The 15,060-nt window shown below is 43.3% G+C and overlaps 1 protein-coding gene across 8 annotated transcripts in view; it reads right to left on the minus strand.

Annotated features, from left to right (window-relative positions):
- The window catches only part of RORA (RAR related orphan receptor A), a 516,409-nt gene that overhangs the window by 25,400 nt on the left and 475,949 nt on the right, over nucleotides 1-15,060 (minus strand). For all 8 annotated transcript variants that reach the window (XM_068204188.1, XM_068204187.1, XM_068204184.1 and 5 more), the window contains one exon: nucleotides 3,928-4,013. In XM_068204188.1, the coding sequence (XP_068060289.1) occupies nucleotides 3,928-4,013 (86 nt within the window). The remainder of the gene's footprint in view (nucleotides 1-3,927; nucleotides 4,014-15,060) is intronic.

A 15,060-nucleotide genomic window follows, 5' to 3' on the forward strand; every position in this document is an offset into this window, starting at 1 on the left:
CATATGTCTTAATTAGCTGCTCATTGGCTGTTTAATTACAAGAAAACAGCTGACAGCTGCCTTGCTGCATCCTAATGGCAGACGTTTTGGAATGACTGTATGTGAGCCTGTGACAACAAAGGCTTATTCATAATCCCATGATTTATGGCTAATACTTAAAGACTTCCACGTATCATTAGGTTTTGCAATATTCTGAGCAATTAACAATTAGTTGGGGGGGAGTCATTCTTTTACTGTTTTCTAAAGCAAACCAACACAAATTTTCTTCAAAGAAACATCAGAAAAATACACTGTAATACAAAAAGCAGGCAAACAAACATTCAAATTGGATTTTAACCCTTTTATGACTACCAGCACATATTTTAGTTGCAATGGGAGGAGAATGCTCTGACAATATTGTTTAATAAACTGTGTTAATAAAGGATTTGGTAACGAAGTCATAGTGTCACTGAAAACAGCAAAACCAGTCAGTTTTACATAATAATAAAGACAGGAATGAGCTTGTGTTTGTCAACAAAAGAAAGCAAGATGGGCAGGGACAGCACACCACCTATTGTTTCCTGAAGTAAAGAACTCTTCTTTGCAGTTACAATGAACAAGATCATCTGAAGCCTTAGAAGACACAAGAGACAAAAGCCAGTACTGATTAACCTCTGAAAGCATCTGAAATGCCCAGAAATGCCCTGCATGAAGGTTTTTGTTAGATCAGCTACCATGCAGTCAGGTAAAGAGAGGGACTGCTACTGCACTGGTGGGTCAGCTGGGCATGAACTATTGACAGCAAAACCAAGTAACTGTACCTGCAAATTAAATTATATAGTTCATTGTATGACAACGTGGAACTGAATTCAACTTTCAGCTAGGAAAATAGAACATGGATGTATACAAACCACTTTCCTTTCCCAGCATGGTCCTTCCTACAGCATAAAAGGTTGTTAAGAAATGGTTGAGTGAAGTGCCTCACACAGGTACCAGTTTTGTCAGTAGTGCTCCTGCAACTAGCCTCTCTTAAAATTTTTATTTTATTTGTAATAAGGCACAGAAGACCTCCTAGATAAAGTATAAAATACAACCTGACTAAAACCTCAAGTTTTCAGTTGAGAAGATGATGAAGGGGTGTTAAATTTTGCTTTTTTAAAGGCAGATTCAAATTGAGCTAAACAGGCTGATGGGTGGAGAGTACTCAATGCCTTTGCAAAACAGTGCCACTAACTTCATAAGAACAGCCAGCAACACCATGGCAAGGGAGGAAATGAAAACTTCCCAAGACACACTAATGGGTTGTACTACAAATCTTCAAGTTTAGTTATGTGAAATGCAATGTAACAACTCAACCTGGTCAACTTTCAACTCTGAAATGCAAGGGTTGCAAAGCGGCAGAAGGGCAACGGGACCAGAAAAAGTCAATCTGACAAGTGCTGGTCTGTGATTTCATCTGAGATACAGATTACATTTTGAATAAACTGTATTTCTGCTGTTTATCAGTATTTACAGAGTAACATTGCAGTTAACATTAGGATTAAGTAACATTGAAGTTCACACTAAACTGGAGTGAAACCAGTCCAAACTGAAAACATCCAACTTTGCTGTGGCTGTTGCTGCCCGTAGATCATTCCTGACAGGCTTGGCCTGAGGGCAGCAGCACAGCTGTTCCCTCCTGCCAGCCACAGCCCTGCTCCTGCCATCTGATGCACACAGGTGGGTTTGTGGCACCTGTGCAGAAGTCACAGTCACCTCACTGACTTCTCTGGGAATGTGCAGGACATTGCCTCCAGGAGCCAAGGTACAGGTCTGGGAATGAGCTCTTTGTAGCCAGGTACTTTTTACAAAGGAAGCTTTAGCATAACATGAAGAGCAACATAAGCATGCTCAAACCTGCAGCAGTCACAGCCACAGAAAAGCTGGGAAAAGAAAACCATACCAATCCACACCCGGCTGCTTTGGCAGAAGCCAAGCTATGCCAACCTTTTCACCAGCCAAAATAGTTCTGTTGGGTGAGACTTTGTTGACAGTACCGTGGAAGAGTGTAGCAGAAGAATCCAGAGAATCCAGAATCCACAGCCACAGTAGTCATTTCAAATGCTGCCTAGGCCATGATCATGTAAACTCTTCCTGTGACTTATGCCCACTAGCAGTGCTCCAGCCTGTCACTACTTGCACGTCATCTGGGCTCGGGCACTGAAGAAGACCGAGCTTCTTTAGGAGTGAGCTTCTCAAAGGAACATAACTTGGTTAACTAAGTTGATATTAATTGGCTTTAAAATTCTGTCTGAAATTGTATGGCTACAAAACTTCATTGTGCTCCTTCAAGAGAAGGAGAAAATGCCTAAACCGTTCACTGGGCCACTCTTACTTCTCACCTTCCGCCTTCAAGGTTCAGACGGGTTTCAGTGTGCTGAGCACCTCTGCCTGCTTGCCCTCCCTTTTGCCCTTCTCACCAGCTGACCCTTCTGGTGAAATTCTGAGAGGCAGAGGATTGCACAGAGCTCCAAGAGAACTTGATTTATACAGCACTTGAAGGAAAATTATTTGTTCTAAAACATAGTATACTGCACACACATTTCTCACTAAGTGCATGAAAATGAAGGAAGGAAAACACAGCTGGCAGCTTCCCTGTCCTTGGGCTCCTGCTCTGCAAGAAGCCCATGAGGGGAAGCCCAGCTGAGCATCAGCACCACGTTAACCCTGCTGTGTCTGCACTCAGGTTTCGATGTCACGGATCTCTCCCCCAGGTACTCTGGTCCCAGACCATCTGAAGATTAAGGAGCTCTCAAACCCTGAACATAACTTGACAGTCAAACAGCAGAACTCTCACAACAAATGTCTGCACTTCCCACAGCTGAAATTTGACAAAGACTGCTTAACAACATAAAGTTGGAAAAAGTCACCACTCTTATCAATGCATTTTTAGTGCATTTCTTGCATTTTTCCATAGCAACAGCAGTCAGAAAGGGCAGAAGGTGCTGTTCCCATATCATTCCAAGATTCTTAATTTAGCTTTTTGTTCCTTCATTGTTACCAATACTTCCACAAGACTGAGAGGATGTGTTAATGGAAACACAAAAATCTTCCTGGGAAAAACACAAAAGAGACCTTTATAATGTGAATGCAAGGAAGTTACTTTTTGAAGATGGGTTGTAGTATCAAGCAGGTCAGAAAAGCAGACTGAAAACTATCACAATCATCAATTCTTCACACCTCAAGTATAGATTAAGAGAAGAAAACCTATCAGCATGGGATTGCAACATACATCCATGAAGAGAGCAACAAGCCAGAGCATGCTGTGCACACTGTGTCACCCCAAGCCAGCGCTCTAATTCTGCACTAGAGATCAAAAGGAGTGATCACCTTCACTCCTGCCTGGTGTTGGCACTGTCCAGTTTAATGCCTGGTTGTGACAGATGCACTGAACAGAACAGAAATGCTTCTAGTGCATTCCTGGTTCACTAGATTTACCAAAGGTACAACTCTAGGAAAAACTTAGCAGTGTGCAAAAGAAAACAGAGAGGAAAGCTTTCACCTATTTCAGCAGAGCTTCATAGCAATTTACAGAGCAAAACCAGACAGGGAGATTCAAGAAAGCCAGACTCGTGCTCCCTCAGCTGAATGCACTGAGCAGGCTCTTGGTGGTGTGCTTGAAGCAGATCATCTCTCTGTACCCCTTCTGTTTATGCAGAGAGAGACAATGCACAGCACACCTAGCACAACTGTGTGATTTTGAGGATTGTCCTAAAATCTGCAGCAGTGTAATTGTGTGTGTGTCATGGAAACATCCTATTTAAAGTCCAAATAAAACCAGTACTTCCGAATCCCCAACTATTTTATATTCAACTTAGGAGCAATGCTTGCTCTTTAAAAAAAGAAGGAAAATTATCACTATCAAAAGGCTAAATGCTTCTTTCCAGACTTAATATTTTAGAAGCTTACCTTGCAGCCTTCACATGTAATGACACCATAATGGATTCCTGATGATTTGTCTCCACAGATCTTGCATGGAATAATTTCAATTTGAGCTGCAACAGAAGCACGCAACCAGTTAATTACATTTTCTTTTAAACACCTTATAAAAGCATTCCCTGATCAGCATTTGTACAGTGAAAACTAATAACCTGCTAAACATTATACTGCATTAACTATTCATTGCTGAACTGCAAGGATCCCCTAGAGCTTTGGACTAAATTATGGCTGCTCGTTATATAATAGCTTTTGGGTTATTAAAATGGGTCATTTGAGAAGGTGTTTAAGAACCCACAAGAAGGCTAGAATCAGCATTTCAAAGCCAAAAAGAATAGGAGAGTTCACATTTTGGCCAAAGAGCTAAGATGACACTAGAAAGGTTTCTTCCAACTGTATTCCTGCAAGACCATGGCAGGTAGCTTTAAAGCTTGCCCTGCCTGGAAGCAAATGCAGCACCTTCACCACAGCCACCAACATCCACCCAGCTCACACGACTGGCCAACCCTAAGAGAAGTTACAAGGTGAAAAGAAACCCCATTTTGCATGAGCAGTCCAAAACTTACCTATCTGAATTAAAAGGGAATTTTTGATAGCTATTTGTGTATTATCTACCACAGAACAAACAAGGCAGGAAAACACAGCAGCACTCAGTTTACTGAAACCAGAGGAGTAGGCAGTCTGGAAAATGCCATTCTGTTATAAGGCATGAAAGCCCTGATAAACATAATTTCATACATATAAACCCTCCTGCTGAATTCAGTTTGGTGTGTGACTATCTCTAAATCAAGCACCTTCCCATGTGAATACATGGGCCCAAGAAGGGACTCCTGCATGCTCAGGGACACCTCTCAGCTGCTTCTGGAGTAGTGGCTGCAGTTGTTTTGCTGGCAAGTTTGGACACACTGTGCACAGGCAGTGCTTTAGTGATCTAACAGCAGCAGGGCACACATCACACGTGCCTGGTGGCGCTCACAAACACGGGCCACACACAGGTGGGTGACTGAAATCCCAGGAAAGCCCCTGCTCTGTTGCAGTGTGTTAGGATGAAGCTGCATCAGTTTTCTGGAGAGGGCTTAGTTGGAACAGTACAAATGCAACTCTTGCTGTGCCTATAACTGTGACACATTAACAAGTGCTGTTCACCTCCTTGAGGAGCTCAAATGCATTCACAAGCTGCCCGACTGTTTAAGAGAGCTCCTCTTTCATCCAATTTACCGCTATCCAGTCTGTGACAACACACAGAATCACATCTAATACCACTGTCTTACAACACATTGGCTTAACTTCAGCTCTACTCTGCTCTCAAAAGGTCATGTCCACTCTAAAAGCATTGCATTTTGCATGCCATTGAATCCCTAACTGGCTGCTTATTATTAATCAAGAATCATCTTGCAGCGCTACTGTGTGCTCCACTCCACTGCAGCATGACACAGCTCAGGATCTGGCCCAAAGCATAAGATAATTATAAAGCAGAAGCCCTGAAGACTTGCAGCACAGCACCAACTGTGCAAAAATATCCCTTCAAAATATTCTCCAGGTGACATCAAATGCAATAATGCTTTCCCTGAGCAGCACCCAAATGGGACCTATTTGCTCCTGGGAACCCAAAAGCAGCTAAAAAACTCTGCTGGGGAAGGCTACAGGGCCTTTGCCAGGCAGTTCTGTATCAGCAGCTTTCCAAGTAGTCCCATAGAGCAGGACACCACTGGCATCTGCTTCCATCACAAGGACCTCGGCATCCCTGACCTTCAAACCCCACCATCCCTGCAGCGATAAAATAACAGGCTGAAATTAAGTGGTCTGTTTAGAACACTTAAGGAAGGAAATATTTCTTCCCCAAAAATGGCTTTAATTTCACTTTGCTTTCAGCTAACACATTAAACACAATGGAGCAGGAAGTGAACTAATAAAAGGGAAAAAATAATGCATGTGCTGTTTCATTAATGTGCTACATTAATTATTACTGGAGCCTCCTATGTTTATGAGTCTGTAGCAGAAAGGGTGGCATAACCCCCCCTTTCACATCAACAAATTGGAGAACAGACTGAAACTCACAGAAATTCGGAATTTGTATCATGTGCAGTCCAAATTCAGAGAGCAATCCTGTGGGCAAATTCCAGAATAGCTCTACCAAATCCCAGTTGTGTCTTTTCAACATATGATTATTTTTCTCCTCTGCTGCAGTGAATCAGCAGCCTTCTGCAGCTCCTTGGACAGGGTAGTGACAAGGCTTATCTCCACAGCTACATGGCAACGTATTTTTTACATTTCACTTATATATACATAATTACTGCCTTATTTTGAATAGGTATGATATAATTGGATCTAGTTTATCTACAATCTCCAGCATGTTAGTTAAATCACCCATGAAGCCTGTCTATGCAATCCCTATTTCTTAAGCAACAGGACATTTGCAGAGCGTTTCTGAAGGAATGTAACATGCCTTCAAAGTGATGGCCTAAAGCTAGCTTAGTAATAGTCTAAAAGGTGCCATAATTAGTCCCAAATGCATTTTCCAGGGTGCTTTGCTGGTATAAGAGAATCTCCACAGATTCACAGGCTCCAGCTGTGCCAGCATTTGCCCAACATCATTTTTATGAGTGCTGGCACCAAATCAGGTATAGTTTTAGAATTCCTGATTTCCTCAAATTTACATCTTCAAGGTACTTGCTTTCAATTAGGCACACAGTATTTAAAACTGCAACTTACTGCTGCACTCTGAGATGCAGGACAATGGGATGAATCTCAGAAGCACAAATCGCTGGGGACTGCCACAACCAATTGTAGTACAAATTAATGCACAGAGAGATCAGATCAATTACTGCTCCACGTGGTGCCTGTGCAAATCAACTCATTGAAATGGAACCCCTGTCGCAGGTTCACACACTTCCCATACAGCATGAAAGGACTTAAGATACTTTAAACTTACTAAATGCAAATTGCCTGTGCCAAGATTATGCATTTTTTCTTACAAGGGTGAAAATATTTTCCCCACTTTTAACTTTGACATGCAAATATGTACTTGCTAAAACCTTGTTCTTATGCAAACAAGGCAGGTGGGAAATATTTTTACATGTCAAGAATATGTTCCGACTTGGTTTCTCACATTCCCAGAGTTACTTAAAGCTTCCTACTGTGCTCAAATTAATTGTACCTGTTCTCTGCTTACATTTATTTATATGGTATATTTTTCAAGATTACATAAAATACTCTAATTCATGCTTTAGACTAGAATTAGCCTAAATTACAGTTTACAATTTCTGTCTCCTGGGGTGGTGCTCAGGCTGATTCAGGCTGGTTCATGCATGAGCAAATTATTTCTTAAATATGAACTGCAGAAAAAAATAAACTCTTGTGGTTGCTTAGGAACCGCCACAGATACCCAGGTGACAGATGTAGTTTGTACTCCCAGATTAAAGGCCTAAGACTCTTTCACACCCTGAAATAACAGTGCTCCACAATCCCACCAAGGCTGTCCTGTGCCAAAGGCAGCAAAGAGGAGGAATAAAAGCCCAAACAAATCACCAAGAGCAACAAATGGAAGCTCAAGCACCGAGACCCACCACCAAATAAGATGCTCTGGAAGGGCTCCTGAGAGAAAGAAGGGATCCTCCAGGGGGTGGAGGCAGCAATCCCTACAAACTGATGTCAAACAAGCTCATCTCCATAGCAAAGGGCCTCTGCCATCCACCAACACCCCTCAGTTCACGGTGCCTTCACTTGGAGCTGTTCCTACCACCAGACTGCCTGGTCACTGTCCTGCTGTAATGCCAGACGAGCTTCCAGAAAAAGGAGTGTGGACCCTGATCTGCTCAAAATCAGACTGAACAGGAACTTGAGCCCAAGTATTATAGGGAAAAAAAAAGCCAGTGTTTTTCCTCCTGAACATTTATTCTTCCTCCATCTGAGTATGCTTAAATGACACCACTGCCTCCACCTAACTCCTAGGGAACATGCCAGCAGCAGCCAGCGAGAGCACTCAATGACATCTTCTGCTGGAACAGGAGAATATGCCTTATTCCCTCCTGCTCCAGGGGAGTTTGTTCCCCAAACCCAGAACAGTTTCACTGGGTTTGCCTGCCTTTTCCAAGTTCCCTCCCCCAGCCAAACCCCCTAGAAAGCCTCTCCCTTTTTATTAATTCCCACATCATGAAATGTTGCTTTATTCCTTGTCCATTTTTTTCAGTAGACAAGTAAGAAAATGTAATTCTGTATCTGTAAGGGAATGCACTGTACAATTCATCATAATCTTTGATTTCTCTCTAACTCTCTGGGGCAGACAGATCAGGGCAAGAGCCTGTACAGCCAAGCAAAGCACAGGTCACCTTTCTCCCCAGTTCTGTCACTTAAACAGAAACACACAAAGCCTCAGCACAGGAAAGTGTGTTACCAGTTCACCTTGAAGAACACACTTTTTAAAAGAAAAAAATTGTTCTCCAAAGACAGAAGTTTTTTCCTCTCCATTAACATTTGTGAATAAAATACTTGTTTCTAATTAATTGTCCTGGGGTAGAAAAAGGATTTTTCCTTTCCTCCTTCTGCTTTCACACTGTTATTTTAAAACTGTACATGCACACAAATAACAATTTTTCCCAATTCACAACAGGTAGGAAACCTCAGTCTTGGTATCCTGGGAAGGGCTCTTCAGTGAATGCAAAAATTGGTCCCATGTCTGCCTTTTCTGGGAGGTCCACCCAGCTGACCTGGGTGATCTAGAAAGTTGGGTAATTAATGAAGTTAATTGTCTTGTCTGCTCCAGAGTGAAGGCAGGAAGAGACAAAAGGAAGGGAGAAAGAGAAAGCAAGAAGGAAAAAGAGCACATGATTCATCTTATTCATAACAAACAACACAAACGCTTGAGTGGAGAAGCCTCCTCTTCACTGAGTGAAGGAATTTAATGATATTTTAATTGCAAGCCTAACTTTAGAAGGTGAAAGTCAGGTAAATCCCACTACATCTTAATATTTCTGAATTAAAAAATTAGCATTTTCTGGAAAGGAAAGCCTGTGCAGAAGGTGCTCCCTTCTCCCAGGGTCTGTGGGGTCCCAGCTGCCTGGCACCACTGAGCAGCACCACGAGCACTGCTGAGCAGCTCTGGCCACAGCTCCCAAGGCAGCCATGTGCAGAAATTCCAGGGATACACTCCTCACTCAGCACGGACACACTCAAGCACATGCTGCCGGCTCTGCCAGACCAGTCTCTACTCCTTAAAGCCTCTGTGGGCACTGCGCATCCTCCTCACATGCACGGCTCTCCAGGGAAACACCCCCAGCTGAGCACTGCTGCCCGCTGAGCTGGGACCTGCCCAAGGCTCCAGGGGGGCACAGACAGCAGGCAGGGCTGCAGCTGGGACTCCTGGGGCTCAGGAGCTTCAGGAGCCCCCTGCTTCAGGAGCAGTCCCTTCCCTGGCTGCAGCAACCCTGCCAGGAGCCCTTTCCCGGCGTGTGGCTCACCTGTGCCCAGCCTCTCTGGGTGTGTACGGCTGTGCAGCTAACTCAGAAGGGCTCTGCAATGAACATGACACACACAAATTGGGCCAACCTGCTCATAGAGGGATGCAGTTTGTGCCAGACATCCCTGCTAGTGCTGTTTGTAAGTATATTGATTAAATTAGGAGGCATACATATTCAGTGACATATTCATCCATATTCATTGGCTCAAACAAGGGTACTGCATGTAATGTGGTATTTAAAGCAACATGAGATCTGATCACAAACTGAATTAACACGGAATGATTTTACTATATAATATTCTAATCTTCCTGCATTTTCAGCTTCATTACCTAAATAATTTGCTCTGTCATGTACCCTAAGTAATTTGAGCTGGCTGCAAATTACTCGCCTCCGAACACCTGCAGCTTCCAAAGGCTGCAGTTCCACCGAACCGAGCACTGGTGGCAGCACAGCTCTGCCCACCCCATCCCTGTGCTCCGTGAAGTGACCATCTGTCCCCTCACACAGCCGGACCACTGAGACCCCCCAGGGTGCTTCTGGGGATGTGGGTGCTTGGGAGACATCTGAGGCCATTCTAGAACGCACGGTAAGTGTTTGATCAAGAGCCTGCTCACGCCTTGTGTGAAGGTGTGTTTATTCCATACACAGTCCCCACCACCAAGACATTTTGAGCAGGCCCCACTGGAGGCTGCAGTGACCTGGCAACAAACAGCTCCAAAGAACAAACAAAAGAGATCTGTGTCTCATGGCTGGATTTTTCTGGGGTCCAGTAAGGTTGAAATTCCAGAAGAAGCCTTCCCAGCACATCGGATATTCTTTGCCTCCTTCTCTCTGTTACAGATTCTCCTCCCTGCAGCTGAGCTGGGCTGCACAGTGTCCCTCGGGGGGGTATCAGATGGGGAACTTGCTCAGATTTTCAATTTTCACATCTCTGGAACCACTGATGCTCTCAAGCTTGGCTGAAATGTTTTGGAAATGGGGAGGACTGGGGTGATGGGCAGAAAAGCAGACAAACACAAACAACCTTTCCAAGCCTTGTTTCCTTAGGAAATCACACTGGTAATAAAATAAATACTGAGGTTATACTAGTACAAATCCTTTGAAGTCTGTGGGTGTGATGGGTGGAGTAGAAACGAACATGGCCACCAAAGTATTAATTAAAAGTGAAGTATGAGCAACACCTCAAACACACAAGGCAGAAATGCTGCAATGCCGAGACGAGCTCTGTGGGCCTGGGCACATCTGGATCCCTCAGCAGGTCACTGACCCCGCTCAGCATTCCCAAATGCTGCAAACACCCATACTGAAGGAGATACAGGATAAACAGCACAGCACCACCTGAGCACTGCTGGGGCCTGGAAAACTGACTTTGAGGGATCAATATAAATTCCTTCAACATCTGTTTGATTTGGGCACATGGAAGGGAACAGTGCAGTAAGAGCACATATTCCCATGCCAGGATCACTGATGATCAGGGTTATTGTTTTCCTTTAAGCCACACAAAATTTTACTGACACATACTTTAATTTAAAGAACTAGAGCTTTGCTATTACATGAAGCACTGGCTTCAACCAAGACATCTGAATGTCTAATGAAAGAAGGCAAGATGGAAAACAGCTGGGGTTTTCTAAAAGGCAAAACTATTTCAGTGAAGTTGTTGTGGTGAGGTCTCTATTTTTAATGTTATATTCAAACAGGAAATCACTGTAAACCCTTAATATCATAATATCACCATAATATTCTAAATTCCTATAAAGAAACATCAAAATGACGTCCCAACACAAACAATGTAGGACTTCTGCAAGTGTTCAGGAACACAAGCTAAAAACTGATCTAGGGTTTTTAGAGGAACGCAGAGAGATGATGTTTGCTCCCTCTCGTTCACGTGTTCAACGTTGTATGATTCGAACGTCTTTCTGTATAACACTCTTATCTCTCCACTATCTTGTCCTTATCCACCCAAAAATATTCTCACTCTCCTGAGTGAGCAATGAATGCGGCTGAAAGTGAGACAATTTGATTTTCCTTGTTGAAGGAATGACAGGAAGAGACAACTGCAGCTTGGGACTCCAGCCATGTTATTAAACCACACCACAGACCAAAGTGCAACATCAAACCACTGAAGTCAAAGCCTGGGCTCAACCCAAACAGCCAGGCCTGCCACATCCACAGGGGTTCTGCTGTCCAGGAGCACAGATAAGCAGTCCTTGGGACAGTCAATCCCTTGGTACATCTGGGGCACACAGTCGGCATCTTCCCACTCCGTGAAACCGACGGAGTTCCCCAAGCTCCGGCTGTGTCGCTGCTTCCATGAACTTACACACAAATAATGAAGATGGCAGAAATGTACCCCAGGAGATGTACAACTGCAACAGCTTCTTCTGCGGGTTCCCTTTTGTCCCTCACCAGGCACAACAGAGGGACACAGTAACAACACATAGCAAGCAAACATCGAAGACTGATGCTTTCCACATGGTCAGAACAGACTTCCAAATTTCATAAAACACCAGTTTGTTTCTGCCCCCTTTTGGCTTCTCACTTTCTTAGTGCTCAGGTGCTTATGAATAAACACTTGATTTGTTAAGGATAAACATTTGCTTCTTCTTCTCTGGTTGAAAATTAACAGGAGTTACACTGGCTATGATGAACACAGCTCGGGGCATAACTAATTTCACCAGGCTAGATGGAATTCTTGTTAAATAAAGCAATTCAGAAAAAGTTTTTGATAAGAAAATACAGTGACTCTGAAATGTGATTCTCTAATGAAATATAGTTTTAATCATAGCTCTGAACTGCATGTCAAGAAAGAGGTGCTACAGAGACTGTGATCTCCCTAGTGCTGCTATGCTGTGAGCATGGGGACACTAGCTGGTGTTTCATTTCCACTGTCTATGTAAGCAGCATAATCACCCCTTATCTCTACCTCTAGCTACCTCAGATGACTGGTTCTTACTGCCAGATCTTGGGTTTTGGTCTTATGATCCCAGGGACCAGTGAGCAGAGCTCCATCCCCACAAATCGGCAGTGTTCTGCATTGCTGAGGGAGAAGCTGCTACAGAGCTGTACAAGAGGAGTGCTGGTGGCCTGACTTCTATTACTTTGCTTTTTCACTTTCAAAACCAAAGCTTGCAGGTCTAATGACACACCTACAAAACATTTCTCTTGATAATATGACAAAATACAAGTTTTAGGAGCAACATAGGTGTAAGCTATTATCACAGGAACTGCCAGCACTGGCTTTTGCTACTCTAAAGTGCTACTGCATTTATCCAGTAAGCAGCAAGCTGGGGTTTGTATCAATCATGTTTGTTTTTACGAGATTCTAGAGTTCACTCATCTTTCGACATTCTTAATTTCTTCCTACAGATGATTCCTAACCTGGAGCAGGTGTCAAGACAAACACCTGCAGCAGGGCACAAGGACAGTTCTACTGTGATCCAGCCTGTGCCACTGTGCCACCCAAACCAGCCAGTGCATACGGTCTGTCAAATGAAAAATGACATGGAGAATGAGCTGGGGGCCAACACGTGTGTGCACCTCGAGGCAGTCAAAGTGGCCTTGAATGCTCAATCACACTGAGGTTTCTTGTAGTCTTTGCCACTTACTGTTCTCTTGCATTGGGAAAACCAAATCTACACCAACTTCTCCTTCCTGGTGTCTGTATGCTGGTTTTTCATGATCTACCACTAATGGAGAGGAAAACAAGAAGTGAAATCTGCAGGAGAATAGGACTAATTTATTTGCTGGTGTTAATTAGACAATACTAAATGAATTCTCCCCCTTTCCTTCAAAAAGAAACCTGTACTGAAAAGCTTAAATATATTTGTACTTCTGCCCCATTTCCTAGATCTCTGCAAGAAACTAATAAAGACTTAAATAAAGTCTTGAAGAAATGTAGCATTTTACAGTCAAAAGTTCAAATTACTGTAACATTTTCTTCAGAGATTAATGCACAGATGCCCCATTTGATGTCATTTTCTACTTTCAAGTGTTGGACCTGGTCTTCTGAAGACTGGAATTTGTTAACTCCAACACTGTCCTCCCACCTTCTCTTCCTCTAATTAATTGCAGTAGCTTAGCAGAAAATCTGGCATTCCTGTTTATTTGCTTGTAGTAGGAAAACAAAGAACTTATCAACCACTCACCAATGTTAAGCAGCAGTTCAGCAAGTCAGCTACAACGCAGCTATAACAGCTCAACAATCTCTGCCTGAATTAGTTCTCCTAGGCTGCAAGCAGCCCTAAATGACCATTTGTCAGAAGGGAATAATTCTGGCCCTATGTCCACGGGCAGAGTTCCGTACGCAGGAGCGCGAGAGGCGCTCAGCTGGTACCGGAATTACAGCAGCGCTCGATAAGGAAAGGTCTTCTAGAACAGCTGTAAAGAGGGTCTGACCTCCTTCTATACAACATGAAAGCTCCATCACTGGATTTGTTAAGAAGCTACACACACTTGTGCTAGCCATTTGCAAAATTGCATCTCAGTTCAGTGATCATATCAGACTGCCTACCAGAACAGACCAGACGACAGCCACAGGTACCTGATTAAAAAAATGAACAAGGAAACAACAAAACCCAACCAACCACTCAGAGCAGACAAAAAACAATCATTTGCAACATAGTGGCAAAATTATTTCCAATTTCAACTACACTCTTTGGCTAGGTGACAGGCCCAGAACCTGAGGGAACCACAACGATCCTACAGCACCAGCTGGCTGTGGGTGGGTACCACTGCAGCCTCACCACCCGTACAAATGTACACCGAGCTTTCAGACCAAGCACTAACAACTCCTGACACGACTCCTTAGAAGGCTGTCTCTGATTAGCAACCCAATCCCCACCACAGGTCCTCCATCACAATGCCCATGATGCTTTTTCCTTGGTACTTTCCATTTGGCCAAGTCAAGTTCCACTTTAACAGCTCATTCCTTGGAGAGAAAGGGCAGTTTAGGAAGAGGAATACGGAACTAACTCAGAAGAGGTGACAAAGCAGTGGGAAGCTAGAAAGTGTCCTTTCACAGTGTATGCCATGATTCAGCCTTGTCCTGCTGTTTTACTGGGCTGAATGGATTTTATAAAGGGTTTGACCTCTGCAGAAACTGCAGGATCTGTCACTGTGCATGGAGAAATGGGACTCTGCACAATTAAGTCAGACAAACGTGGCTGGTGCAGAAACCATATCCCTACAAGAGAGCTGCACTTTGATGAAAAATCACTCAAAACATGAATTTAATTCTAGAAGAAAAAAGTTGCAAGGAAGAAAAAAAGTATTTCACCCAGACTAGAAACTCTATCATTCTGATGTGACTTCATCTGCATTTTTAAGATATTTTCTTTTTCTTTTTGGCTGTACATGAATTTGATGTCATTAAAAAGGCTTCCTTTGATGCTGTATGCCAAGTAGAATCATTAGTTTCTCACAAAGGTGCACTCTAAATGTCTAGTTTAAATTTTCATTTTCGGATGATTCATCTAAAAGATGAACAGTAACAACCAAAACCAACTCCAGAAGTCTAAACAGTAAAAAGCCTTTGAGCTGCACTCACTCATTTATTAACTCCCTCCAACACCTCCTTCCTGGATTCATCACCCAGCAGCCAGTACTGAGTGTGATTTCTTCAACTCCAGCTGTGATTTATGGCTATTGCAAG

The sequence above is a fragment of the Anomalospiza imberbis genome, chromosome 13, assembly GCF_031753505.1.
Source record: "Anomalospiza imberbis isolate Cuckoo-Finch-1a 21T00152 chromosome 13, ASM3175350v1, whole genome shotgun sequence".
In the NCBI taxonomy this organism is placed as follows: Eukaryota; Metazoa; Chordata; class Aves; order Passeriformes; family Viduidae; genus Anomalospiza; species Anomalospiza imberbis.